The following is a 25,706-nucleotide window of genomic DNA, read 5'->3' on the forward strand; positions in this document are numbered from 1 at the left end:
GATTATAAAAACAAATCCAATGGATGGTAGCACTACAGTTAAAGCACATAAACCTTAAATGACTAAATGAGGGTAATACAAAAGTACTATAGTAAGAGTCCATCCAAACCAAACCACACTTAAAAGTACTGTAGAAGGGCGTGAATTGTGTGTGTGTGGACACGACAAAATCTGAAAGCCAGATAACAACGTTTTCTACGCTCAAGCAAATTGGGGCCAAGTAAAAAAAAGAAGATAAGGAATAGTTTCTATCAAATTAAATACGATGAGTAAATGACCAATTTCTGAGCAGACCGGGTACTAAATATACATCGATGGGAGATTTATTATTAAGCATTTACTAGTATGAAATTGCGTAGGGTATATAAGGTAGTCAGCAGGAGGAACAAAGGCAACAAATGCATAAAAGGAAAATAAATACGAATGATGACCTACATTGTCGGAAGAATCCTAAATATAAACAATTGTATTTTTTTACTGGCACAAAACGAGACAACGTGAGACGATTGTGAAAAAACATAATGGGTCCAATCCTTAAAAACAAAATTGTTATTTATTATGTAATCGAATCAAAGAGGAGGTGTCTCTTGCAAATTTATAAAATATCTTGCACTAAACTAATATAGGATTTTGTTGGTGTGATAGAATACTAAGATAAGAAACAACCCATCTCACTTTGTTTACTAATCATATGTTTTGTCAGAACACAAAAGCTGTTATTTAATTAGTGCTTATCTTAACTGTTTTGGCATGATCCATGTTAATTAGTCAACTAATGATTTCTTTTTAAGACTAGTTGCATTTTGGTGTGATTCAATTAGTTTGGTTTTGATATGCAAATTTAAGAGAAAGATAAATCTTATGAAACCTTCTAAAATCCATATTTGACATTTTAAAAACCAAAAGGAAATGTTATAAAATTCATAAACCAATAAAAACCTTCCTAGAGCTTTTTTACAACCACCTTTCTAAGTAACCAGAAGAGGATTTAAGGGTCCAGACTGATGATGGTTTATCAGTCACAGACCAAAGGCAGACCAAGAAGCTCACTGATTCTGACAACTGGTGCTTAAATCCTGAACGTCCCATTGTAACCCGGGATCCAATTTGCTGACCCAACAAGTTTCTCGTTTTGGAGTCTGTTTCGAGTTTGGATCTCATTACTCATCATCAACCCATCCCAGTGACCATTAAGATTAGGCAAGGCCAGGTTTCTAGACAGTATGTTATTGCCTTGAGATTGATCTATAATCCTTGCGGCCATCCCCAGTGAATCAGTGAATCGACAGTTTTGATGTGTAGATAAAGGACTCTGCATTACCGCTTGTTGGTGTTGTTGGAGCTTTGCCGCGTTTCCAAACATGTTTGCGTTTCCTTGAAAGTTTGGTCTGTAATCTAGGCTTCCGTTCTCAAAGCCTTGACCAACGGCCATAATAGCAGGATCCATAAATTGAACATCTTCAATTGGTAGTGAATGCTGATATGGATTACCTAGTGATGCTGAATCAGCAAACCGATGATTTCCTACAAATAACAAGAACAAATTTTTCAATTTATCTAGCAGCAACATATGTGATACATCCATAAGAACCCAATCAACTTTATAGAACTATAAATTACCTGAAATACCATCAAAAATCTGATGTTCTCTCCCATTTGAGGAGAAGCCTGGAGGAGGAGGCCGACTTAGAACTGAAAATCCAGGTGGTGCTGATACCGGACTTCTTGGAACAGCTACAAGACAAAACAAAGGATTGATTAAGATTACACAAATGCATCAATCCCAATAATTTGTAGGCACTCTGGCGGACATGCTTGTAAGACGTGCCAAAGACAATATCCGGGAAGCATAATATTTCCGTAACCAAGAAACATATTACTCAAAACAGTGAGACATGCCAAACACAAGAGCAATTTATTCATTTTCAACACCTAACATACTGATACGCTTGAACTAGCACATGATGTCACAAAAATATATATTGATCAGGCATACACAGTGTTTAAATCCAAATTTAACTAGAAATAACCAGTTTGTTGCAGGATAAGTAAACATGAGATAAGAATATAAAATAACAACATAGAAGGCTAGAAGCTAATGGTTAAAAGGATGAGAAATTAACACTCACAAGTAGGGTTATAGGATGAGGGCAGAGTGGACCTTTGTGTGACATAATCTATTCCCTTGGGATAACCGGATGAAAGACCATTATACGTCCCAAACATACCCATATTGGCACTCTGCCGTTCTGAAGAATTCTGGTATAAGTCACTGCCAGGTGAGATCTGGTTGAAGGAGTTATAAGAAGCAAAAGCTTGATCCTTTGAATTCTCTTGCCTTGCAAAAGAAAACCGGGATTGGCAATCCTCAACTTTACTGGAACTGGCTAGCTTAAGAGATCTGGCCTCTTCGTCACTTTCCCCATATAGCTTTGCAAAGTTATGAGGTGAAGTTAAGTATTCATCAAGATCTAAAGACATTATATCTGCAATTATTCTTTCATCTATTTCATTCCTAGAGTTTTCTTGTGACTCAACGAAACACTTTCCAATTGGCTGTGTGTCCCTTGCTTTGTCAGGAAACATAATAGAATGGTCAAGACTGCCGTTCAAATGATTGGGCTTACTAAGTGGCATCTCGGTATATCCATGTGAGATGGGTGCTACACTACTTCCTCTGCTTTCAGAATAGGAGGATCCACACACAGTCTTGGTTTCATCATGCTCAGCCTTATACTGGGATGAACAAGGCTGCATACAATTTAACGTGCGTAGTAAACCATTGGGCTGAACTTCTGGATCCTTGAGTCTTTGTCTATTGAACAATGATATATCATCCTCAGCTTCAGGATACCGGTCTGTTACCAACTGAGACGTCAAAGCAGTACCTGCATTAACTTCTGCTCTCAAGACAACAACCTCATTTGTGTCAGTTCTACCAGACTTCCGTAATGGCTGAACTTCTCTAGGCTCATTGACACAACGCTGTAGATGGTCTTGGGACATTTCTGTATGAGACGAATTTACAGAAGCATGATTGAAATGAGAACTGTCAGATCTTGGTGTTATAACACTATTTGCAGCCACTGACACAGCATCGCTGCATACACTCTGTATTCTTCTGTTAGTCATTTTGTGTCCATTAGACACCATGGATTTACAAGGCTGAGAAGTATGTTCTGGAAAGTCTGCGCAATCCGACGGCTCACTAATAGCTCTACTTTTATCCACACTGGCAGAGACTACTTCCCTACTATTAGTGATCTGGGTCCTATTAGACAAGGAAAGCTCAGGAAAATCATTTTGACCATCCAATAGGTTTTGAGGTTTCAAAGCATTTCCATGTTCAGTACGATTATCCTCTAATGCTGGCTTCTTTAATTCATCACTGTGAGATGAAGACATCTGTGTGGGATTTGTTGCAACTGCAGATGAAACTGTAGCAGATTTCTCTCTTAAGGGTTCCCTAGAAGATGGTGTACTCGGTACTGAAGACTGGCTTGAAGAATGCATTCCCCTGAAAAACCGTTAGAAGTTTCTCAGACAAAGCAGGTACACCAATTGAAAAAAAAAAACTATCATAAGAATTAAGTGTACCACAAGGCTCCGGCGGGAAGGGTAACAGACTGACTGTTGCTGTCATTTGGAGGAGAACTTTTAGCGACAGTATGTGCATTCTGCATAGGAAAAAAGGGAGAAAAAAGAAAGAAACCAAAAGCAGAATATATCATACATAAACACATCTAATTCTCATATAGTATAACAGCATATGAATATACTGAGCAGAAACAATTTCAAGAGGCTTCAGGAAGAGCGGGCAACTTACATTCAAAACAACTTTTGGAATTTTTCTTGTGCTAGACTCATTATCAACATACTCATCAACTGGTGGAGGTAACATGCTCCCTGAGCGCCGCATATAATTATCCCTCCAACCAGTAATTTCTTGAACCATTCTCCTATTGAAACAGCAAGAGAATCAGAACCAACGAAGCACAACATATAGAGCAGAAGAAAGAACTGATGCAATATCATATCTCTTCCAAGCCTCATAACAGATGAAAGTTAAAAGAAAACCAGCTAGTGAACAAGTTCACATCTGCATCTACAAATATGTATTAAGGTCAATTAAATTATACTTAACCAACAGAGCCCACTACCAGCATTACCGAAAGAAATAAACACAATCTATTTCATTTAACTGAGAAGGCAAAGCATAATCAAGATAATTAACGTTAATTTACCTCATGTGCACTGATATGGTCTCATCTTTTGTGAAACTATCCTCTTGGGCACCAAACTCATGCAAATAAAGGCATTCGGCATTGGTGCAAGGCTGCAGAAACAAAAAGGCATCCATGAAACACAACTGGATTTGTATTTAAGTATTTAAAGGGAACTAATGAGCGAATGAAAGAAAATCTCTGATTACCATGTTTCTCAACCACGCATGACAATACTTCATGGTCCCAAAACATGCCCTAGTGACATCCAAAAAATATGAGAAGTTGAACCACAGAATCCATAACCTACATAACTAATTTTGAAATAAAGGAAACATCACATACTTCAAATTTCTACCATCCAATATAAATCCATGTACTGATCGGATACATCGAATTGCTTCCTCCTCTTTGGAGTAAGTAATATATCTGGGAAATTTCAGTTTTGGAGCCAAAAAGAAATGATGATGTTAGTACAATGAAGTTTGTTAAAGCAAATCTGTCTAACAGACCACAAAAAGAAAGGAGGTTCTGCTTAGCTATATGGAATCAAAAATATTTAGTTCATCCTAGATACCATTATCAGAATATGTAAGGAAATACGGATACATACACACTGCAACTATTGTTCGGAAATTGTTGGACAGCCCCAGCTGCAGTCCGAGACATTGCTACTTTAACGACTTTTCCATATTGACCAAAGTATTCTCTTCGCTGAAAAAGCTGCGTACATAAAAACCAGATTAATGAGAAGAAAACGGTGAATTCTTTTCAAAGTAAATGTGAGTGCGAAGGAGATAAGTTAAGCTGTTTAAAATTACATCTTCATCTGCCAGATCAAAAGGCAAGCTCATAACGTAAACCAGATTTCTCTGGATGACTCTCACACCAGTTAGATCTTTCTTTCCCTCTGAAGGTTTAGACTTCACCTTCTGTGACTTTTTCCGGTCATTGTTAAGTTCAGCAACCAACCTGGTGAATTATCAGAAAAGGAGGAAAAGTTTTTTACAAGTTTAACAGAAACAAAAATAAAAGGCTTGCTTTCAGCTTCAGAAATACCTTTCACAGTTGACTGTCATCCCAACAATCTTTTCCTTATCATAAGGGGTACGACATGCAGGGCAGCGACCCTCTGTCTTATCTTTCTCAGCCATCTCTATAATATGATGCCAACACCAAACACATATCTGCACAAAGCACAATGGTATTTACATTAAAAAAAGGTGACAGCTTATATATCACCACAGTGGCACAATAAATGAATCAAACATAAACGAACAGGTAAACAAGATAAGAATGAGTAATGTCAGTCTTAAACATCGATAATAACAAAGGGTGCATTCTCAAGATACCAATGTAGGTCAACCAAGATGAAACAGTTAAAAGAAAACAAATCATGGTCCTTTCCAACAGATGACAGTTCCACAGAGGCATGTGTAAACAATATATACGCCATAAAGAGTTAAACAGAAGCTCAGATTCTTTTCATGACTATTTGGTGCTTAAACTCAAAACAATATTCCAAAAAGAAACAAACTGTTCATAGCAAATTGCATTGAAATTAACACCCTCAAATAAACATATCAACTGCCAATGATTTTCAGACTAATACACCAAGAACACAAAAACACATTCTGCTCAAACAGTGACAAAGAGAACAAAGTCTGGTGGTAAGCCAAGCCACATATGAAGGGAAGGGGAAGGTTGTTATCTAACCTGATAGCCACATTTGCAAGGTTTAAGATGTTGATCAGTCAAGTCCATCTCCTCAGCACAGAGAGGACAAGTCTTTTCTCCTTTCTCATTCATCCTTTACCTAATTAAATTTTTTAATAAACAATTATTAGAATCAGAACATAAAAAAAAAATCCACAATTTGCCAATTAATTAAAAAAAGAAGAGAAAACTAAAGCAACTATAGACCCTTCTTAAGTCCATAAGCAAAATAGTCTGAAAACAAAATCCCTAGACCAAAAGACAAAACACAAAAAAAAAAGGAACAATTTTTTTGTTTTTTTTTGGTTCCAACTCTCAGAAACCTTGAAAACATTATTATCAAGCAATGTAAAACCTTAACCACTCCAAATTCCGACGAGAGACTCTCTTAGAGAAGATAAAAAAAAAAAACTGAGAATTTGGTGGAGGAAATTGTGAGTCCGTACCTTTGGAATCAACGAAACAAAAACCCTAATTCGTACGTTAGGGTTTGAGGAAACGCGAATTGGAGAATTCGGTGGTGAGATAAGAGAGAGAGAGAGAGAGAGAGAGATAGAGAGAGAGAGAGAGAGTAAGCGACGGTATTGTTAGAGGAAGGAGAAGAAGAGATTGAGAGAGAGAGGAGAATCGAAGATTTTGAGGAAGAGACGGGAAAAAAAAAATAAAAACTGGTTTAAAAAAAAACTCTTCTCTGTGTGTGTGTGTGTGTGGCTAAACCTTTGTTCGCCAATGGCTGGTGTTTTTTTTTTTCTTTTTCAAAGGTTGTCAAATTTCAATTTTGTCAATTAATGATACTCTTCTCTCTTTATAATATCATTATTTTTATTATTATACCTAATTTATCTTATTCAAGTTCAATGTTTTTTTTCATTGACGGCAAGTTATTTTTCATGTTGAATTGAAAGTGCATTAACATGTCACATTTCTAGGTTTTCTAATTTTTTTTTTTTTTTAAATTGTTTCAAATATATTTGGTTTATTAATTTTGACTGGATAAAATATCAATTTGGGTCGTGGTTAAAAGTTAAAACAGTTAGTCCGGTTTAGTAATTGTTTTTGGTTTATAGTTTTTTTAAACACAAACACTAAGGCCGGTTTAGTCCGGTCTATGAAATGTTTTTGGGTTTTTTTTTTTTGTAGTTTAAAACACAAACACCAAGTCCGGATTTAACTGAAACACTTTGTGTAGAGAGTTGTGTCTCCACGACTTGGACCTGTTTGTGACATGGGTGAGTTTGGTACTTGTTACGGCGATAAATTCATATCAGTTAAAACCAATCATTTTCTAAACAATTTAAATTTTAGATTTTGAAGTTTATTTATTCGACTTGATCCTATCTAAACTCAACAATAAGATTTAAGAGATTTACTTATCCATTTTTTAAAAATCAACTAAAGGTTTGATGTTACAACTATTCTTCTGCCACTTCTCATCCTTTTTTTTGGAAGCCCGGAAGTTACATTGCGCCAAAGGCTTGCTGTCAAACTAACATTGTTTCATTCATCAATAAGCAGCATTAATTATCTGATAATGTTCTGATTTGCTAATTGTTCATACAAAAGAAAATTTTACACCAATTTCCGATTTAATAACTTGACTTATTATTATTCGTAGCAAACTCCCACTATCCATCCTCGGTTAATTGAAATCATCCATTTTTTCATTAAGAGAAGCACATTCATGGCAAGCCGAGGCCCGAGAGATATGCACATTACTCATCATTATACATATGTTTTAATTTAAGGGTAAAAAATGATTGCCTACATATGGTTCCATAAATTTCATTTATATCTCAAACCTTCAAAAATTCCATGACAGGGATGTATGTATATATATATATCAAAAAGAAATAAGAAAAAAAAAATACTCGAAAAGTGATCTAACTTGTCCACTTCTGACATTAACTACTACGGCATAACATATACCAATTTCAAGGATTCGGTTAAAAAGTTTCAAAAAAAAAAAGAAAAAGATGAAGCAGAAGAGTTACCGTATAATGAGTTTTGGGGTTTTGGAAAAAGCCAATTTTTCTTCTATATATATATTTTTTGGGGAAGATTTTGGGAAAGTGGGATGTACAAATGGCTGAGGACTTTACGGTTTTATTCATCGTCATCTGAGATTAAAGCGAAAGAGAAAGGCTTGAACTTGTAACCATCTCCATGGAAGAACTTCCCCATGAATTCAACCCAGTGAAGACGCAGAGCATGGAGAAATGCACTTAGTGTTTCCATCATCAGAAGTATAAACGCTGTTGCAAACGCAAATACCGCTACTCCGATTAACCGGATCAATATGTTGTCATACCTGTTTGCAAGAGCAAAAAAAAAATGTATCAATGACAGTGACATATTACGTTTAACCATGTAACTTAACACTACTGCTCACCCCCAGGCAAGAAGAAGAACTTTCTCATAGAAGACTGTCGACAATTCCGAATGAGCCAAACTGTAAGGCCAAATTAAAGTTTTTAATCAAGACCTTTTTAAAAACAGGTAGGAAGGATTAACTGAACCTTTTGAAAGAAAGCGGAAACGTTGGTAATTTTACCTAAGAGCCCAAAGACGAAGGTAAGATGCTGTGTTAGAAACTGAACCTAGAACAAATTCTATGGAGTGAATCAATTGATGTACAAAAATCTCGCTGAAGTTAAACTCTTCTTCGTGATGGCCTCCTCTAGCGGAGTCTGGTTCTACATCAAGATCCACCTCAGAAGAACCAAGAACCCCGTAAGTTCGACCTTGAAACCTCTGGAATCAAGAATTTCATCCCTTTGATAAGCCCAGAGCCAAAATTGATTAGTAAATAAAACAGATGCAGTGATAGCATTACCTCCATGTGAATTTTCCTGAGGGCAAAGGGTTTTGGAAAAAGCATCCATGGGACCGCGATGAATGCCGAAAGCAATAACAGAATCTGCAGAATATAGTATATCTTGTGTGAGTGTCAAGATGAGCAAGGATGGAATAAAGAACCAATGTAGCACTGGATATTAGAAATTTTATGGAGGAAAAACTATGCCTGCAGTGGACGCTGGCCCCAAAACAACTCATTTTCTCCAAGTTCTTCAGTGGGACTCAGAAACATGTAGATCATTACATGATACAAGTCTGCTTGAGATCCCGTGCACCACTTGATGATGATGAGCAGTGAAAGGTACCCGAATAGGCTGTTAAGAAATATCATCTGAGGTATAAACTGATACCTGATGACATATCACAAAGAAATAACCGTCCCGGTGGTTTTAGTACAGGAAAGTATAAAGAAGGTTCGAAAGATAAAGTAACAAAGGAAGACAAACCTTATGTCCAATGAAGAGCCAAAGAAGCGGGCATTGAAGAAACTTAATATCAGTCCCAGATTCATCTGTGCAATTCCCAGCAGAATAGACATCTTCATCTTAAGAGAGTTTAGGTAAGGCAGTTCGGAGCGACTTCCATACCAACTAGGATCTACGCCAAAAGGGTATGGATCACGGTACTTAACCAAACCAACCGTGTAAGCATCGCTGGATAAAAAGCAAGAAGCATATCAGCAACGAATAGAATAATAATAATATAGAAAACGACATGACTCCTTACTAAAGACATCAGAGATTCAAACATAGTACATACCTACAAGTAGTATCTCTGCATTTGTAAGCTGAGCCACCAAAGATGTGGAAAGGTACTGAGAAGAACTCATTGTAGATAAGCCCACAATATATTGAAAACAGTGACATCAGTAAGATTACATAGCGGCCTCCAAAAAGCATCTCCATAAAGCTTCCAAGTTTCTGGTAAAGATAGACACACAACATCATACCACGTAGATTGGAATTTTACACAAGGCCAATGACATTCACACTACATCAGTTCTTTTATTCCTAGTGTAAAACGGTAAACTTAGTGCAATTTGCCGTATATTCTATAGCAACTCTAGATCATTGAAATTCACCATCTCTCATTTGGAAAACAAAAATCCTCCAAGAGCACAGAAAATTGCATCACAAGCTGAGAACACAAAAATGCAGAAGCTGCAGTTCACTTCAAAACCAGGTACAAATTATATATGAGCTACTCAAGAAAGAAAACAAAACTCTATCGTAATGGATGTTTAATTAAATTTGAGGAGTAAACATCTCATGCTCAAAGCCAATATCGTCACTGATAGGGTGCCAAACTAATACAACAAAAATTAGGTGACATCCGTACCTGCGTACTCAACTTTCTTTCACGAGCAAGAAGATACAACGCTCCTAGCAGCAAGCATAGACCATGACCCCAATCCCCAAACATAACAGCAAACAAAAAGGGATATGTGACAACTGAATAAACTGCAGGGTTTGCCTCTTGATATCTCGCAACACTGTCAAGTCAGCATTAAGACAAATATAAATCGAATGGTGATCAGCAACACTGTCAAGTAAGCATCAAGTCAAATATAAATCGGATGGTGATCAGCATAAACAAAACGGCATATGCAATCAAACAAATAAGTTGATTAAGAAGATACAGAATGAAGAAAGTTCAGCTTTGTTAGAAAGTGGCCAGATATTCTAAAATCATGTGTGTATCATGAGGGAAGCACGGGACCAAACACTTGATTCTAAATGATGAATTTTTTCCATTCTCATGGAACATTACAATAGTACCAGGTAACGGTCAAAAGTGGAACTAACCCGTAAGCATCAATAATCTCCTGGAATGCATTTGTAAGTTTGTTCGTTCTGAAATAGGTAGGAGGTGATTCTACTGCTTGCATTACATGAAATATAACGCCCACCTGTGAATTGCTGTCAAAAGTGGCTCGCTGCAGGACCTCATGAATCTGCACATAAGTTGTTGATGAATTACACTTGCAAGGAAATGATAGTCAAGTATGTAAAAGGGATAAAAAACGTTGTAGCATACCTGGGTCTTAGCAAATGTGGGGCACCAACCTTCACCGACAAGGCATTTCTTGGTTACATCAAAATTTAGCATATTCAGCGTATCATAAACAGCTTTTTCTCTCCGAACCTAGCAGTAAAACGGCAGCTAAAATCAGGATGTGCCATACTGTATGGACCATACAATCATCCATATACTTAATCAAATTTATAATTCAGACGAGAAAAAAAACTAATTGTAGATGTTAATGTTTACCGTCGTCATCCAATTAGTCAAGCTATAACCAACAGAATTAAGGGCACTATTCCGATGGCGAGTTCCAGCATCTAGTGTGGCTTCCAAATCCGAGAGTCGGGATAAAACCTATGCACCAGATACATTGATATTTTAGGAACAACATAGTGTGATGCTCGAACTAATAGTCACAGGCACTACTGATCAGGATAAGACATTGGTATTCTAGAGATAACATAGGGTGACAGAGAAACTAACAGTCGCATATGATTGGATACAGAAATCAGCAACAAAACATATGAACAAGATGAAACCAACTCACAAGAATCGTTCTACAAAAAGTGCATAGAACTATCTTGAAGTAACTCTCTCTGAATAAGGAACAAGTTTTTGATATCTAACTTACTTCTCTTGTAAGCTGCCTTTGCTTTGTCGTATCCTCAGGGACAGGATAGCAATTTGCACCAAATGCTTCACATATTTTCAATATTTTCGTCCTTGCTTGTTCCCCAGAAAAGAATACCACAAATACAATTTTCTCCACCTACGAGCACAAAACAAAACCAATTAGTAAATACGCATGTCACTGAAACAGTATATGATTATCATGGAGATAAGAAATTATGCTGTTTAAATATTTAGAGATCAATATTACCATTTCTGATGTTGAAGGATCCATGATCTCCTCATCAGAGGGTGTTTGGTTGAAAAGCATATTGCCTCTTGTTGCACGAAATAACATTCTTTCAAATCTAAGAAGTTTGTCTTTGTTAATGATTCCACTAATAAATCTCAATCCTGATTGACTAGAGGGTCCAGGATTCATTTCCTGCAAATAAGATAACTGTTATCTTAGTAAAAATAATGAGATTCCAGGTAACAACAGAAACATGAAAACTTTAACATGCAATCACCTGCTCAAGCAAAGAGGCAGTCTCAATAAAACCGTTATTTGAGTAGGTGCTTTCATGTAGTTCTGTTTCCTCTCCAATTGCATGTGCATTACTTGAGACCAGGAAACCACTTGCCTGAAAAGGAGTAAGAAAAAAAGCAATGTATCAAGCATAAACAGAGGACGATGAGCGTACGTCTTAGCAAGTAAAAGTTAAAAAGAAAACCAAACAACGGCTACTGTGCTAACCTTGTCAACTAATAAAGAAAATTTCAGGTAGTTTGGAGGAGAAAACCAGAAAAACGAAACATTTCCCAGTTACTGCATTTAAAATTCTGAGAATGAAAGGCAAATTCCCTACCTTTTGAAGAACTATCTTGAATTCTAGGAGTTCGTTATATGTCTGCCGAAGCTTTTCACTGTTCGAATTCATTTCCAGTACCTCATGCTCGTGATCAGCAAGTTGTCTCTGCAGGAGAAAGCAATTGAAGATACAAAGAAAAGTATAAGTGTCATAAAAGAGCAAGTCTCATCCCACGGTAAAAGAGGCATTACAATAGATCAAAAAGACAAATCAACCAAAACAGAATTGAAAATTTGAATTCTGACCTCTAAATCACCAAGTTCAATATCCGGTTCTATTTCATGGCGTGGTGAACATCTTAGCCCAGCTTTATCAATTTGATCTTTAAAAAACCGCAGCTTCCTAGACATCTCACCACACCGTTTTACCTGTTAAAAGTCCCCAAGAATTTGCATAAGCAAAGAAGTTCTGTGCCTGAGGATTTTTCAATACATATCACTTGATATCGATAATAAATGTGGTTTATAGGATTTTGTATCGTCATGATAAATTTGTATCACGAAAAATATATTTCAGGCCAGTAATCAAGTAATGCATAGCCCATATAAATAGCTATATCAAGCTCCTAGGACTTTCAAACCAAACTGTACAGACTATATGGAAGGAAAACATATGACTAAGGAACAAATATTTTGACGATGGAGCATTACATCAACAGACTACCTGTGAGGGAGTTGATGTAATACAAACAACAAGATACGTCTACGAATTATACTTCAAAAGTACAGGAACAAATCTCTTAGGAACTTTTGAAACAAAATTACTGGTGACACTCAGATGGAGATAAATTCTTCACGACGAAATCCTCAAACAAGAATCACCATGTCTCTACAAAGTTTTTACTGACCCATATATATATATATATATATATATATATATACACACTGAAAAACAACTAAATCTAGCCAAAATTTCCCACCAGTCCCACAATATGAATAAAGAAGAAAATAATATGTATTGAATCCCATACAACAGTGCTCGAATGTAGTAGAGTTACATAGAACGTTGAGTTGATACCTGATTAGCAAATGTCCGCTGAAAGGGACTTTTATCAGCATTTAGCTGTTAAGAAAACAAAGATACAGAGTGTCAGATTCTTCGAATTTACAAGCTAATCTAAAACTTGGGGGAGGAAATAGCAATTTCCAACACCAATGGGAGATCCGTTAATCCTAAATCCAACCAATTTCATCCCAGTTCCACATAAAACATTCAACAGTTTCAAAAGATCATCACTAGCATGTCCACTAGCGGTGGAAGTAACGCATCAGCATCAATAGAGACGGATCAACATTGTGAGATCAAACATCTCACTCCTCACTAAATTCTAATCAACCTAAACCGAGAATTTACGAGCACAAAAAGCAACAGATTCGATCGATTCGTAAAGAGAAGAAGACGGATCTGGGTTTTAAAAACACACTCACGTCGCGAAACTGCAAGAGTCCGAGTTCGCCGAGATAAGTGATGGAGCGGTGAGCGGACTCAACAGGGATGATAAGCTGAACAAGCGTCATCTTCTCCGAACGCATCAGATCCATCTGCGGCAACTTATCTAAGAACTCCTCCATGTTTCCTTCTTCTTCTTCTTCCTTGTTGTGCTCTCTCGCTTCACTCTCTCGAGAAACAGAAAATTAGAATGGAGAAATTTGAAATCGATCTCCGATCAGATCTGAAGTTTCTCCGTCGAAGATCTTAGAAGCGGAGTTCAGTTTTTGTTCCCGTCGACAACTGCCATGAGAAAACGAGGATTTGGCTTTCTCCAATAACAAATAAAAAATACACTTTTCTTCGGGTTAAAGACTAGTGGAAATTTTTATTTTTTCGTTCGGTTAATACAATTAAACACAAAATCAATGTAGCAAAAATAATCATAAACAGTTATTACTAACACTTTTTTTTTTTTGACAACAGTTATTACTAACACTAGATAAAAAAAAAATTGCACTAATATTTTTCTAATTTATATTAATTTATTCTTAGTGTAATACATTTTTCTTTAAAATTATTTTTACTTTAGCTTATTACAAATGAGTAATTAATTTAATTTAGTTTAATAGAAATTATCAAACTATTACCGCAAACTTTATTAGATCAATATGTGCGTATATAAGTTTGAAGTGTAACTAAAATCATGTTATTTTAATTTCATCATTCTTGAAAACTAGGGCCCTGATTGGTAAGAACTGTTACTTGTGGCTGTAGAAACTTTGGCTTTCAAATTTTAGCTACAAAGAATTTGGCTGTAGATGTTTTGACTATAGAAACTTTAACTGTTAAAATCTGATTGTTTAGGAACAACTTTTAAAGCTGTAACTATTATTTTTATTATTACTATTGAACTAGGATCTAGCCGTAGTGTACCACGGGGCAATTAGTTTTGCTTTTCTTTTTGTTCTAAAATTATCAAATAGTTTTTTTTTTACAACATTATTAAATAGTTTTTTTTGTCAACAAAATACAACATTATCAAAAAGTTAGTTTAGTTAAATCCTCATTTTTATTTTGTAGTTTTGGAAGAATTATAGATGTTATGGTGCTATTTTACACATTGTTGTATTCAGAATCCTTCTTCTATATTTTTTTTTATATTGTTTGATAAGACTAACTATATTTATTTGCAAAACTTTGATTGTATTTTACAAAAATATATCTTTTACAAAACAATATATATTTTTTTATATTTTGTTTCACAATATATATTTTTATATTGTTTGATAAGACTAAATATATATATATATATATATATATATATATATATATATTGTTTGTAAAACTTTCATTTTTTTTGCAATCTGTCTTATTTTGAATACAAAATATAAAACATCAAATTTCTAAATATTTGTCACTATATAGTTTAGATCAAATGAAATTTAATATGTTTAAGACCTATTAGATTAATTGTGAGTTAAGGTAAATATATAATGTTACAGTAAGAAAAACTGAAATAATTATTTTTTTTCGAGTTCAGATCTCTGACATTCCAAAAAAAATCGTGTAAGTAGAATATTTGTTTTCTTTTCAATTTTGATTAATTTCCAAAGTATCGCTTGACAATTTCGTTTCTCTTCTTAAAACTGGAGTATTTGCGTCTGTAATTTATTCTTACGAACTTTGATTTTGCTACTCATTGACCTTGTCTGCACTCCAATGGGGGACTTAAAGAAAGTGCTGAAGTCGTTCTCTTGATACTAGGATTTTTGTATGTCCTAGCAGGTTCAATTAACCTTATGCAGTTGTAATACTTAAGGTGTCAATCCAATTGAGAAACTTTACTAACAATTGAGATGCAATCAAGGAATCACAAGTCAAGCCAATTCTATGAGTGGTTTTTGTATCTAACAATCCTAAAATGACCAGAATGTAAAACAGAAATAAACTACAAAACTAGAAATGAAAATGCATGACAAGAAGCAAACATGAATAAGTAAAAGCAAAAACGATTCTAAGCATGAACTAGACATCAAGACCAGAAATAGTCTCAGGAATGCAATATCAATCAGGAAGATAGAAGTCTCAAGGATGAGAGTAATTGATGCTGGTAGAGTATCCAAGTCTGAGTGTTTAACATGCCACAAGCAAACCATCCCTAAACAATGAACATCATGGCTTAGCTAATCCAATCTCTAGACAGAAGCTACTCAGACTCAACCACTTCCAAACCTAGCTCTCACTAGAGAAACATGATCAAGAAGGCATGACAAGTAAGTTCATTCACGTCAACAAACATTCTAGACAACTAATCTCTTAGGCTAGGAATGTAAGTCTCTGGCACTAGTTGGTCAGACATTTCATCAAACACCTTTTGGGTATGGAAATGTCTAAAACCTAGTTCCAATTGATCAGAGAAAAACTAGTATTTCTAACTCTAGTCCGGAAGGGAATCACACAATTCTAAGCTTAAACACCCTACATACTAAGATCCTCCACCTAGTCTATCCCATCCTCAGGAACTCTAACACTACTCAGATCTAGAAATCATCATCAACGATACAAACTCAGAAAATATTGAATCAAGCATAGTAAGATAGATAAAAGTGAGATGAACAACTTTGTAGAAGAAATCAAATGCAAAAACTAAATGAATTAAAAGATATCTGGATACAAATTCTCAAAACGTTTTAGGTAGCTAGATAAACCTTAAGGAAAAACAAAAACGAGATAAAGATGTCTTGGGCAAAGACTTAACAAAATGTATATATAGTCAAACATGGAAATCCCTAAAACATAAAACGACAAGGTAAAGAGTCGGTTTGGGAATCTTCTGAAGCGTGTGAGACGGAGCGTCTTCCTTCCTGACATGTGCGATCGAGTCAGTGCACGTCGAGTGGAATGCAATCTCAACGTGGCTCGACCCAGGTGGCTCGAATGATGCGTGGGGAGGCTGGCTCGACTGGTGGCTCAACTGGTGGCTCTACTTATGGCTTGACTGGTGGCTCGACTGGTGGCTCGACTGATGGCTCGACTGGTGGCTCTACTGGTGCGTTTTTGACGTCTCCTAGATACCTGAAATAACTCCAATATGCAAGATGTATGCAAGACCAATGCAAAGACTACCTAGATATGCATATTATGCAAAAGAGACTGAAAACAATGCCAAACAATGAGTTTAGAGAATAAAATGAATAACAAATGCATGATGAAAGAGTGTAAAATATATACATATCATCTCTTTACCCAGGTTTGTTCTCGTTCTTAATTTCTTTTTATAAGAAGTAGATTATTACTATTGTTAATTCAATTAACAATACCGCTTTAAATTTTAGGGAGTCGCAGAAGAAATCGATGTTATATACTTAGCATCGTCATGTTCCCGACTTATATTTGTTGGTGAAACATAGTCTTCTTAAAGCTATAGAGATGAAGGTAATTTTGAGTTAATTTTTGGAAATTAGCCAAGGATACGTAGCTTGAATCAGAAACAGGGTCACTCTATTAATGAATGCCATCTTATATAGATGGTTGGTTGGTTGATATTGACCATAAGTATGAGTCAACTAGAATTTCTCAATGAACTTCCACTCACCAACAGGCAGTTTGTTGACATAGCGGTTCACCAAGTCCTTCTTCAGTGTCGCATGGATTTAACACCCTCTAAAGATTAGACTGAATAAATCATATGCTTAACTATTAAAAGGATGTTAGGAACTAAGGAATTCGAAGGTGATATTAACCTTTTCATCAGAGAAAGTACATTCAAGAGTCTCGCCAGTCAAGAGTCTCGCCAGTCATGTGATGTCTCTCAAGTAAGCAAATGAAGCCGCCTTATCAGATTATAGTAGTTGTGGGATTTAGCAAGGTAATTAAGTTTTCGTTTGGGTGTGTGGTGGTGCTTGTATTGGGTGGCGAATGACACATATATATACTTTTCAAGGTTGTAGGTAGGGTTTTCACATATTAAGTGGTATATAATCTTGATTCGCAAGTTTAGAGTATATGTTTTACGATTTTGTTTGTTTTGATTTAGGGAATATTGTTAATGCATATTCTTATCTTGACTCTAGTTAGGACTATTTATGTTTATATATAGAAAAAGTTGTAAATCATATATTGTAAAATTGATATTGGGGTTAAATAGTGCATATATTGCGCTAATAAAAGTTATCCAAATTTTTATGTGATTTTTCTATCTTAATTAGATATTACTAACATGTAACTGTTTTTAATTAGTTACTATATTACGGGGATCAACTGATACGTACACACAAAATCAGGATATTCTCCGAATAAGAGGATCAATTTTGCAAAAGAAGTAATCGCACATATCTTTGGAAGGATCCGATTTGTGCAATTGGTTTTGATTTTTTTTTAAACCCGACCCGAATAAGAGAAAAAGAAGGTGGCACAAATTTGTACTTCAAAAATGTTAAGATAGATATATATATATATATATATATATATATTATGTCAGAAATTAATTCATATAGTACTTTAATGAAAAGTTAAATTTTATTAATGATAAATTAAAATTCTGAAAAATATAAATCAATCAAATATGTGATTTTGTTTGAAAACTAATCTATATATATAAAGTTACCTTTCCTCACTCCTCATGCTGCCACATCAGCAATTCATTCTTTTTATTTGGGCCTAATCCTAAACACTAATCCACTATGTAGCTTCTAATCCATTCATTCATAACACTTTAAAAGCCCATATTAAACCCAAATATTTTAAATAAATGAATATTTTAAAATAATAAAAATAATACTATTGATTTATTTTAGTAATAATATTATTATTCAAATTTTAACCAAAAATGATCATATTCCAAAATTTAGAATGAGTTAATAAGTTTTAGAATATAAGTAAGATTTTAATACATGGTGGAGTAAAAAAACAATTTATGTAATTGTATTTATAAAATTCTAAACATAAAAATAAAATTGAAGTGAAATATTAGTTTCTAAGAAACAATTTCACTTATAGGAAAATAAAAGATTAATTACTTAACTCAACTTAAAAGTTTTGGTCTAAAACAAAGATATTGTAAGGGTCACAATTTTTTTTTGGGAAAAACTATGATAAAGAATCTTGAAAAATTAATCCATCTAAAAAAAAACAAAATTAATAGTCACAAAATATAGAGAAAATGATATGTAAGTCGTTATAAAAAAAGTGACATGTACAATATATCTCAGAATGCATATTATCAACCGGAGCTAAAATTCTATAACATGATGAATAAATATATATATATATATATATATATATATATATATATATATATATATATATATATATATATATATATATATATATATATATATATATATATAACATGCTTGAGATTTTATTAATGTATGATCAAATGCTTTTAACCAAAAACATTGCCAGAAATAACATATTACTAAAGTACACCATGTTTTTTTTAGAAGACGAAGCTGAGCTTGCATCACAAAATTAACATCTGAATATAACATATGAAGGGTTTTAGACATATATGTAACTTGGATTAGTGAACGGATGTCGGGTTTAATCATTTCACCATTTACGCATTCTTGACTTGGTCGGAAATTCTATTATGATAGGTGATGCACTTGGATAACTCCGTTGTAGCGACATAACAGTAAAAATGTTCATGAAACTTTGTATATTTCCATTTAATATGGAATATCGATATATTTAAATGATTTCTATAATTAGGTCAATGATCGACCTTCAGTGTTAGAAATTTTAAAATGATGTTTTCATTGGATATAAATATGGAATGTACTCTTCAAGGAGATTCTTTTTTTTTTTTTTTTTTTTTTTTTTTTTTTTTTTTTTTGATAAACTCTTCAAGGAGATTCTTTAAATCATTTTTTGTTACTACATTATATATTATTGATTTACCAGAAAAACATTATTGTGACACTAGACAATATATATATATATATATATTATATATAGATTAGTAAAATAAGTATGACTTTTATTTGAATTTATCTTTTAAACTTCAAATGATTAATTATATTTATATTCAATGATTTTTATTCCTAAAAAATTTAAACTAAAATCCCTCGCAAATAAATATAACAAATAAACATTATCTTCAATAATATATATGTTGTATATTACTTAGTAAAAAATATTTTAATTAAAATCATGCGCGTGCGCGGGTTCAAATTCTAGTGATCATTAAATTTCACTAACAAAATTCTGATTTTTGTTTTGTTTTTGGTGGTTGATTCTTGATTGATTATTCTGGCAAATATCAATAGTGTTTTTAATTGTTTTGAATGTTATTTTTTCTATTGAGTAGTTATACGAGCATTCAAAAATCCATTAACCACTATTCAATGCATTGTTTGAATGTTATTTTATTATTAGTGATGAATTTCATAAACTCTTTCACAGTATTATTAGTGATGATGATGAAAAAAAAAATTATTATTGAAATGGATCTTAAAAGAAAGAGAAAAAAATGAGAATAAATATAAAATAAAATATGTTAAAAATATATATATACTTTTGGAGAGATTTTAAATATAAAAGAGAGAAAAAAATGCTTTTAAAATTGTTTAGTTTTTAAAGTATGGGTTTTGACGGTTTAGAGAAAATAGAAACACAAGGAAGAGAAGAAAAAAAGTGGCTTTCAAAACTTTTAAAAAAATTAAAGCCAGAAAAGTTTGATTGGTAAAAAAGTGACTGTCAAAACTTTAAACATTTTTAAAGTCTTAAAAGTGTGCTGCCAATCAGGGTTGATTAAAAAATTAATGACAAAATCTAGAAGGTTGATTTTGAAGATTGTATCATCATGTGATTCATCCTGAAACTGCTTATTTGCATAGATGCAAATCTTCACATGTTCTTTATCTTTTCCAAACCCGAATTATGCTTACAACATCACATATTGAGACAAATGAACGAAAATGATGATGAGTTTTGTAAAATGACCAAAACGCTTCATTTTTATCGGACAATATCTTTAGGGGTGGATTGATCTTGGAAAAGGATGAAATTGTCGGTAACACATAAATTGCTTGAACTCAACATGATTACATTCTTTACCGCTTGAGTTTCACAAATCACCTTCAACTGATTACAAATTTCCACAAATCATTACACGGATCGACAAGCCAATTATTTTCTAATTCCAACGACGATTCGGTGGGAAGTTGATGGTAAAGATGTTCCAATCCTACTTCAGTTCAGAAATTTCATTCGTCTCACTCTAAATCTCTACCAACCACAAAAAAAATCAATTGAAAATTATATCCCATCTTAAATCTAAGAAAATGTATCAGAGGAACAAATATTTGTTCTCTATCTTTTGTGGAGAAAACAAAAAACAAACTATAAAATATAAGATACAAAATTAATGAAGTTGTCAAATATTTAGCCGATGTGATTAATTCTTATAATTTGATTAGCTAGAATTTTTAAGTATATACCAGCTTTTTGTTGCAAAGAAAATAAAGTGACATAAACGATTTTAGTGAGGTATTACTAGCCTATGTATTACTCCCAGAACAATTCAAAAAGCTGATTTTATTAAAATTAACCTCCTGAAGAGGAACCTTAATTTTATTATTGTATTGAATTTACGTAAATTCAAAAAAGGTTCATCTATTAAACTGACTCAGTATAATATATAACCTCGATAAGTGAATACTCTATAATTAATATTTTCATAAATAATTATGAATTTCTTTAACTTTCCTTGAATTAATTAATATAGTAATAAATTATTAAAATATTATAATGGAGATATTACTAAAACTATTACACGGTTCGAGTAGAAATTTTCCTGATATATTCAGGCCCTGATTGGTAACAGACTTTTAAGACTTTAAAATTATTTAAAGCATTGACAGTCATATTTTTGCCAATCAAACTTTTATTGCTTTTAGTTTTTTAAAAGTTTTGAAAGTCACTTATATTTTTTCCTTCCTTGTTTTCTCAAAAATTTTAAAGCGTCAAAAATCATGCTCCGGCTGATTATTTGAAGATCTTACCGATCTGGATCCGTTTAAGGAATATACCTGTTAATCATAACACAACGGAAACCATCCGGGAGATAGCGGGACACATTGGTCGTGTTACACATGTAGCCTTCGATCCGCTGAAGCCACAGAGTAAGGGATATGTTCGGGTGCGTGTGCTTTTTGATGTGAGTAAGCCCTTGAAGAACTCGCGTGAGTTACAGCTGCCATTGGGTGAGAAGGTAATGATAGGAGTAGAATATGAGAGAATTAGAAGGAGATGATATCAGTGTCTTAGGCTAACTCATGATAGAGAGAGATGTCCTCTTAATCCTTCAAACCGGCAAGCTATTGCTACGGGAGGGATTAAGCCTGTTGCCAGTGTTCCGGACAGACTCATTCCAAGAATTAGCAAGGATGATCCCCTTTTTGGAGTCCTCACTGATGATGATGTGGGCATAGATCCCCTCACTGGGAAACCGAAGATTGTTAAGGAGGTCCTAGATGAGATGCGCCAATATGTTTCTGTTGGTGATCCACAACTACAGAAGGTTCATATTGAACGAGTTAGACAGCAAGTATGGAATCTCAGAGGTGATCCTCAGGGCCAGAAGACGTTGTTGTTACTAGAAGCCCCTCAAGAAGTCACAACTGATATCAACAAAGGGAAAGGTTTGGTCTTTGATTTTCAGGGGGTGCACGATGTTGACGACCGTGTTGTTTCTGCTGTCAGAACTGGACAGGCCATGACTAGAGTCGCTGCGCCTATCCAAGCAAGGTCTGCAATTTCTGCTGCTTCTACGCAACAAGGTCGTGGACCATTAGGATTACAAGCATGTTTTTCAGCCGGGTAGTACGGGTCTGAAATCAAAGCCTGGTAAGAAGAGACGTCGCCCTAACCAATGGCGTCGGAAAACTCAGAATCTGGCTGAAGACACTGCTACGAGTCAACCGTCGAAGGGTGAGGATGGAGAGGTTGGAACCTCGGGTAAAAGGAAAGCTCATGATGAAGCTTCAATATCATCAAAGGTCGCTAAGCGTGACACATTGAAGGTGGTTCCAAATGGGGAACCGCCGAAGCAGATATGAGCTTTATGAGCTGGAACTGTCAAGGATTGGGGGGCACCTTGACAGTTCCTACGCTGAGGGAAATGAGGCGTGAGCATTTCCCAGATTTCCTGTTCCTCCTGGAGACCAAGAACTCCAGAAGTCACGTAGAGAACCTGCAAAGATCCCTTGGATATGATCACTCACATATTTTGGATCCGGTAGGTTTGAGTGGAGGATTGGCTTTGTTCTGGAAGCCAGCGTATGAGGTAGAGGTTTTGGGATCAGACGCACGGATCATTGATGTTAAAGTCAATCTTGGCTCTCTGCGGTTTTTCATATCTTGTGTGTATGGAGACCCGGTTTGTTAGTATCGTCAAGCGGTATGGGATAGACTCATTAATATTGGTGTTTCTAGAGACAACCCATGGTTAGTTCTGGGGGATATGAATGAGATCCTCGATAATACAGAAAAGCTTGGTGGACCAGCACGGGCAGAATCATCTTTTTTCCCCTTCAGGAATATGATAAGTGATTGTCGCCTACGGGAGGTTCCAAGTATTGGAAACAAGTTTTCTTGGGCTGGAGAGCGTAACAAGATGTGGATACAGTCTCGCTTGGATAGAGCATTGGGTAATGCATCTTGGTTTCATCTGTTTCCACGGGTGCAAGCGGAATATTTGGAGAGGATAGGGTCTGATCATCGTCCATTATTTGTCAGATTCGTGAATGAGAATATGTCACGCAGAGGTCGTTTCATCTTTAATAAAAGATGGTTATCTAAACCAAATTTTGCCAATGTCATTAAGGAAGGTTGGTCAAGAGGAGATTCAACAGGGGACGTATCAGTGCTTACAAGAATTGCGAATTGTCGGCAGTCCATTGCAGCGTGGAAACGCAACTCTGATCAGAATTCTAAAGAACGCATTGTAAAGTTGCGACAGCGTTTGGAAGAGGAGACTGAGAAGCTACAACCGGATTTTCATTACATGAAAACTCTACGGTGGGATCTTGCTGAGGCTTATAGAGATGAGGAACTTTTCTGGAAGCAACAGAGTAAGGAGAAGTGGTTGAGAGAAGGAGATCAGAATACTAGATTTTTTCACGGAAGTGTGCAACGACGACGAGTGCAGAATAGAATCTTATCTCTTCTTGATGTGAATGGTATTGAACAATTCTCTGAAGGTTCAAAAGGGGAGATTGCAGTGGAGTACTTCCGTGGTATATTCTCTAGCTCGAACCCGTCTATGATTGCTGAAGCTCTGGATGGATTACTACCAAGGGTCACGACTCAGATGAATATGGAGCTCACACGAGATGTGACGATGGAGGAGATCAGACTGGCAACTTTTAGCATCAGGGGTGATAGTACGCCGGGTGCAGATGGTATGTCGGGCCACTTTTATCAGCATTATTGGGAGACAGTGGGGCCACAAGTTGTTGAGGAGGTTCAAAAGTTTTTTCACACGGGTTCCCTACCTTCTGAGTGGAATTTTACACAGCTCTGCCTCATTCCGAAAAAGCCAAATCCATCAAAAATGACTGATCTAAGGCCGATAAGCTTATGCTCAGTGTTGTATAAGATAGTATCGAAGGTGATGTGTAATAGGCTTAAACGACTTCTTCCTGAGATTGTGTCTGACACGCAGGGAGCATTTGTCTCGGGTAGGCTTATATCCGATAACATCCTGCTAGCTCATGAAATGGTTCATGCTTTGAGGACAAACCCCAATTGTGATATTGATTATTTAGCCATCAAAACGGATATGTCCAAAGCGTATGATCGAGTGGAGTGGAAGTTTCTTGAGGAGTTGTTTTTAAGACTGGGGTTTGATATTAAATGGGTTCAGTGGGTCATGAGCTGTGTGACGTCAGTCTCTTACTCTGTGTTGGTCAATGGCGCTTCTTATGGCTTTATCAAACCGGAGAGAGGCATTAGGCAGGGAGATCCGCTGTCACCCTTTCTATTTATTCTGTGTGCGGAGGCTTTGGTTCACATTATGAACAGAGCAGAACATGAGGGGCGTTTAACAGGAATGAGATTAACATCAGCTAGTCCGTCGGTTCAACATTTGCTTTTTGCTGATGACAGTCTCTTCCTTTGTAAAGCCACCTTTCAAGAATGTTCTGAATTTTTGAAGTGTCTACAGATGTATGGGCAGGCTTCAGGGCAAGAAATTAATTTTCAGAAGTCAGCTATTACCTTTGGGAAGAGGATGGATCCATATATGAAGAGGCTGCTAGGGTTATTTACTGGTATAGAACAAGAGGGGGGGACTGGTAAATACCTGGGGTTACCAGAATGTTTTAGTGGATCCAAAAGAGACTTACTTAACTTTATCACCGATCGACTTAAGTCTCGTCTAGGTGGATGGTATGAGCAAACGATGTCCTTGGGAGGAAAGGAGGTTTTACTGAAGTCAGTTGCTATGGCTCTACCTGTGTATGCTATGTCTTGTTTCAGGTTGACGAAACATCAATGTTGCCGTATAACAAGTGCCATGGCAAGCTTCTGGTGGAATGAAAGTGAAGATAAGAATAAGATGCACTGGGTAGCGTGGGATAAGTTATGTGAGGCTAAGGAGAAGGGTGGTCTGGGGTTTAAAGACATTGGTCGGTTTAATCAAGCACTCTTAGCTAAACAGGCTTGGCGGTTGTTAGACTCCCCTGATTCTTTGTTAGCGCGTGTATACAAGGCAAGGTATTATGCTGACACAAACATCCTTGATGCAAACATCGGATACAGGCCGTCCTATGCGTGGAGAAGCATCATGTTTGGTCGGGAGTTGCTACAGAAGGGGCTAATGAAGTCTATTGGGGATGGTAGGAGCACTAACGTTTGGCTAGATAGGTGGATCCTGGATGAGCCTCCAAGGCGGCCGTTTAATATAGAAATGCAGATTGATCTAAACCTGAAGGTCTCGGCACTTATAACTTTAGAGCGTGAGTGG

The 25,706-nt window shown here is 35.5% G+C and overlaps 2 protein-coding genes across 2 annotated transcripts; both read right to left on the minus strand.

Annotated features, from left to right (window-relative positions):
• Positions 1-840: 840 nt before the first annotated feature.
• LOC104786845 (uncharacterized) lies at positions 841-6,726 on the minus strand. The gene is made up of 13 exons (XM_010512300.3): positions 6,386-6,726; positions 5,940-6,039; positions 5,283-5,410; positions 5,045-5,195; positions 4,837-4,946; positions 4,569-4,652; positions 4,433-4,481; positions 4,245-4,336; positions 3,827-3,959; positions 3,598-3,677; positions 2,130-3,517; positions 1,621-1,734; positions 841-1,524 (listed from the first exon to the last, which is right to left on the minus strand). The coding sequence occupies exons 2-13, from the start codon at positions 6,030-6,032 to the stop codon at positions 1,070-1,072; spliced, it is 2,877 nt and encodes a 958-aa protein (XP_010510602.2). The 5' UTR covers positions 6,033-6,039; positions 6,386-6,726; the 3' UTR covers positions 841-1,069.
• Positions 6,727-7,707: 981 nt separating this feature from the next.
• Positions 7,708-14,156, minus strand: LOC104786844 (V-type proton ATPase subunit a1). Its single transcript, XM_087450078.1, has 18 exons — positions 13,729-14,156; positions 13,319-13,363; positions 12,547-12,669; positions 12,299-12,406; positions 11,960-12,073; positions 11,701-11,874; positions 11,452-11,589; positions 11,067-11,174; positions 10,833-10,940; positions 10,601-10,749; positions 10,134-10,287; positions 9,555-9,715; positions 9,242-9,448; positions 8,962-9,145; positions 8,773-8,856; positions 8,491-8,690; positions 8,329-8,388; positions 7,708-8,247 (listed from the first exon to the last, which is right to left on the minus strand). The coding sequence occupies exons 1-18, from the start codon at positions 13,870-13,872 to the stop codon at positions 8,043-8,045; spliced, it is 2,466 nt and encodes an 821-aa protein (XP_087306204.1). The 5' UTR covers positions 13,873-14,156; the 3' UTR covers positions 7,708-8,042.
• Between the last annotated feature and the right edge of the window lie 11,550 nt (positions 14,157-25,706).

This window comes from Camelina sativa, chromosome 5 (genome assembly GCF_030686135.1).
Source record: "Camelina sativa cultivar CO46 ecotype springtype chromosome 5, ASM3068613v1".
Lineage (NCBI taxonomy): Eukaryota > Viridiplantae > Streptophyta > Magnoliopsida > Brassicales > Brassicaceae > Camelina > Camelina sativa.

Excerpts from the sequence above, each read along its gene's own strand:
- LOC104786845 (XM_010512300.3), bottom strand. The coding sequence starts at position 6,032 with ATGAATGAGAAAGGAGAAAAGACTTGTCCTCTCTGTGCTGAGGAGATG. Across the intron at positions 5,411-5,939 it reads CTTGCAAATGTGGCTATCAG|ATATGTGTTTGGTGTTGGCA; the intron begins GTTAGATAACAA and ends TGCTTTGTGCAG. Across the intron at positions 3,678-3,826 it reads TTCCAAAAGTTGTTTTGAAT|AATGCACATACTGTCGCTAA; the intron begins GTAAGTTGCCCG and ends TTTCCTATGCAG.
- LOC104786844 (XM_087450078.1), bottom strand. The coding sequence starts at position 13,872 with ATGGAGGAGTTCTTAGATAAGTTGCCGCAGATGGATCTGATGCGTTCG. Across the intron at positions 12,670-13,318 it reads AGCGGACATTTGCTAATCAG|GTAAAACGGTGTGGTGAGAT; the intron begins GTATCAACTCAA and ends GACTTTTAACAG. Across the intron at positions 9,449-9,554 it reads TGCAGAGATACTACTTGTAG|CGATGCTTACACGGTTGGTT; the intron begins GTATGTACTATG and ends CTTTTTATCCAG.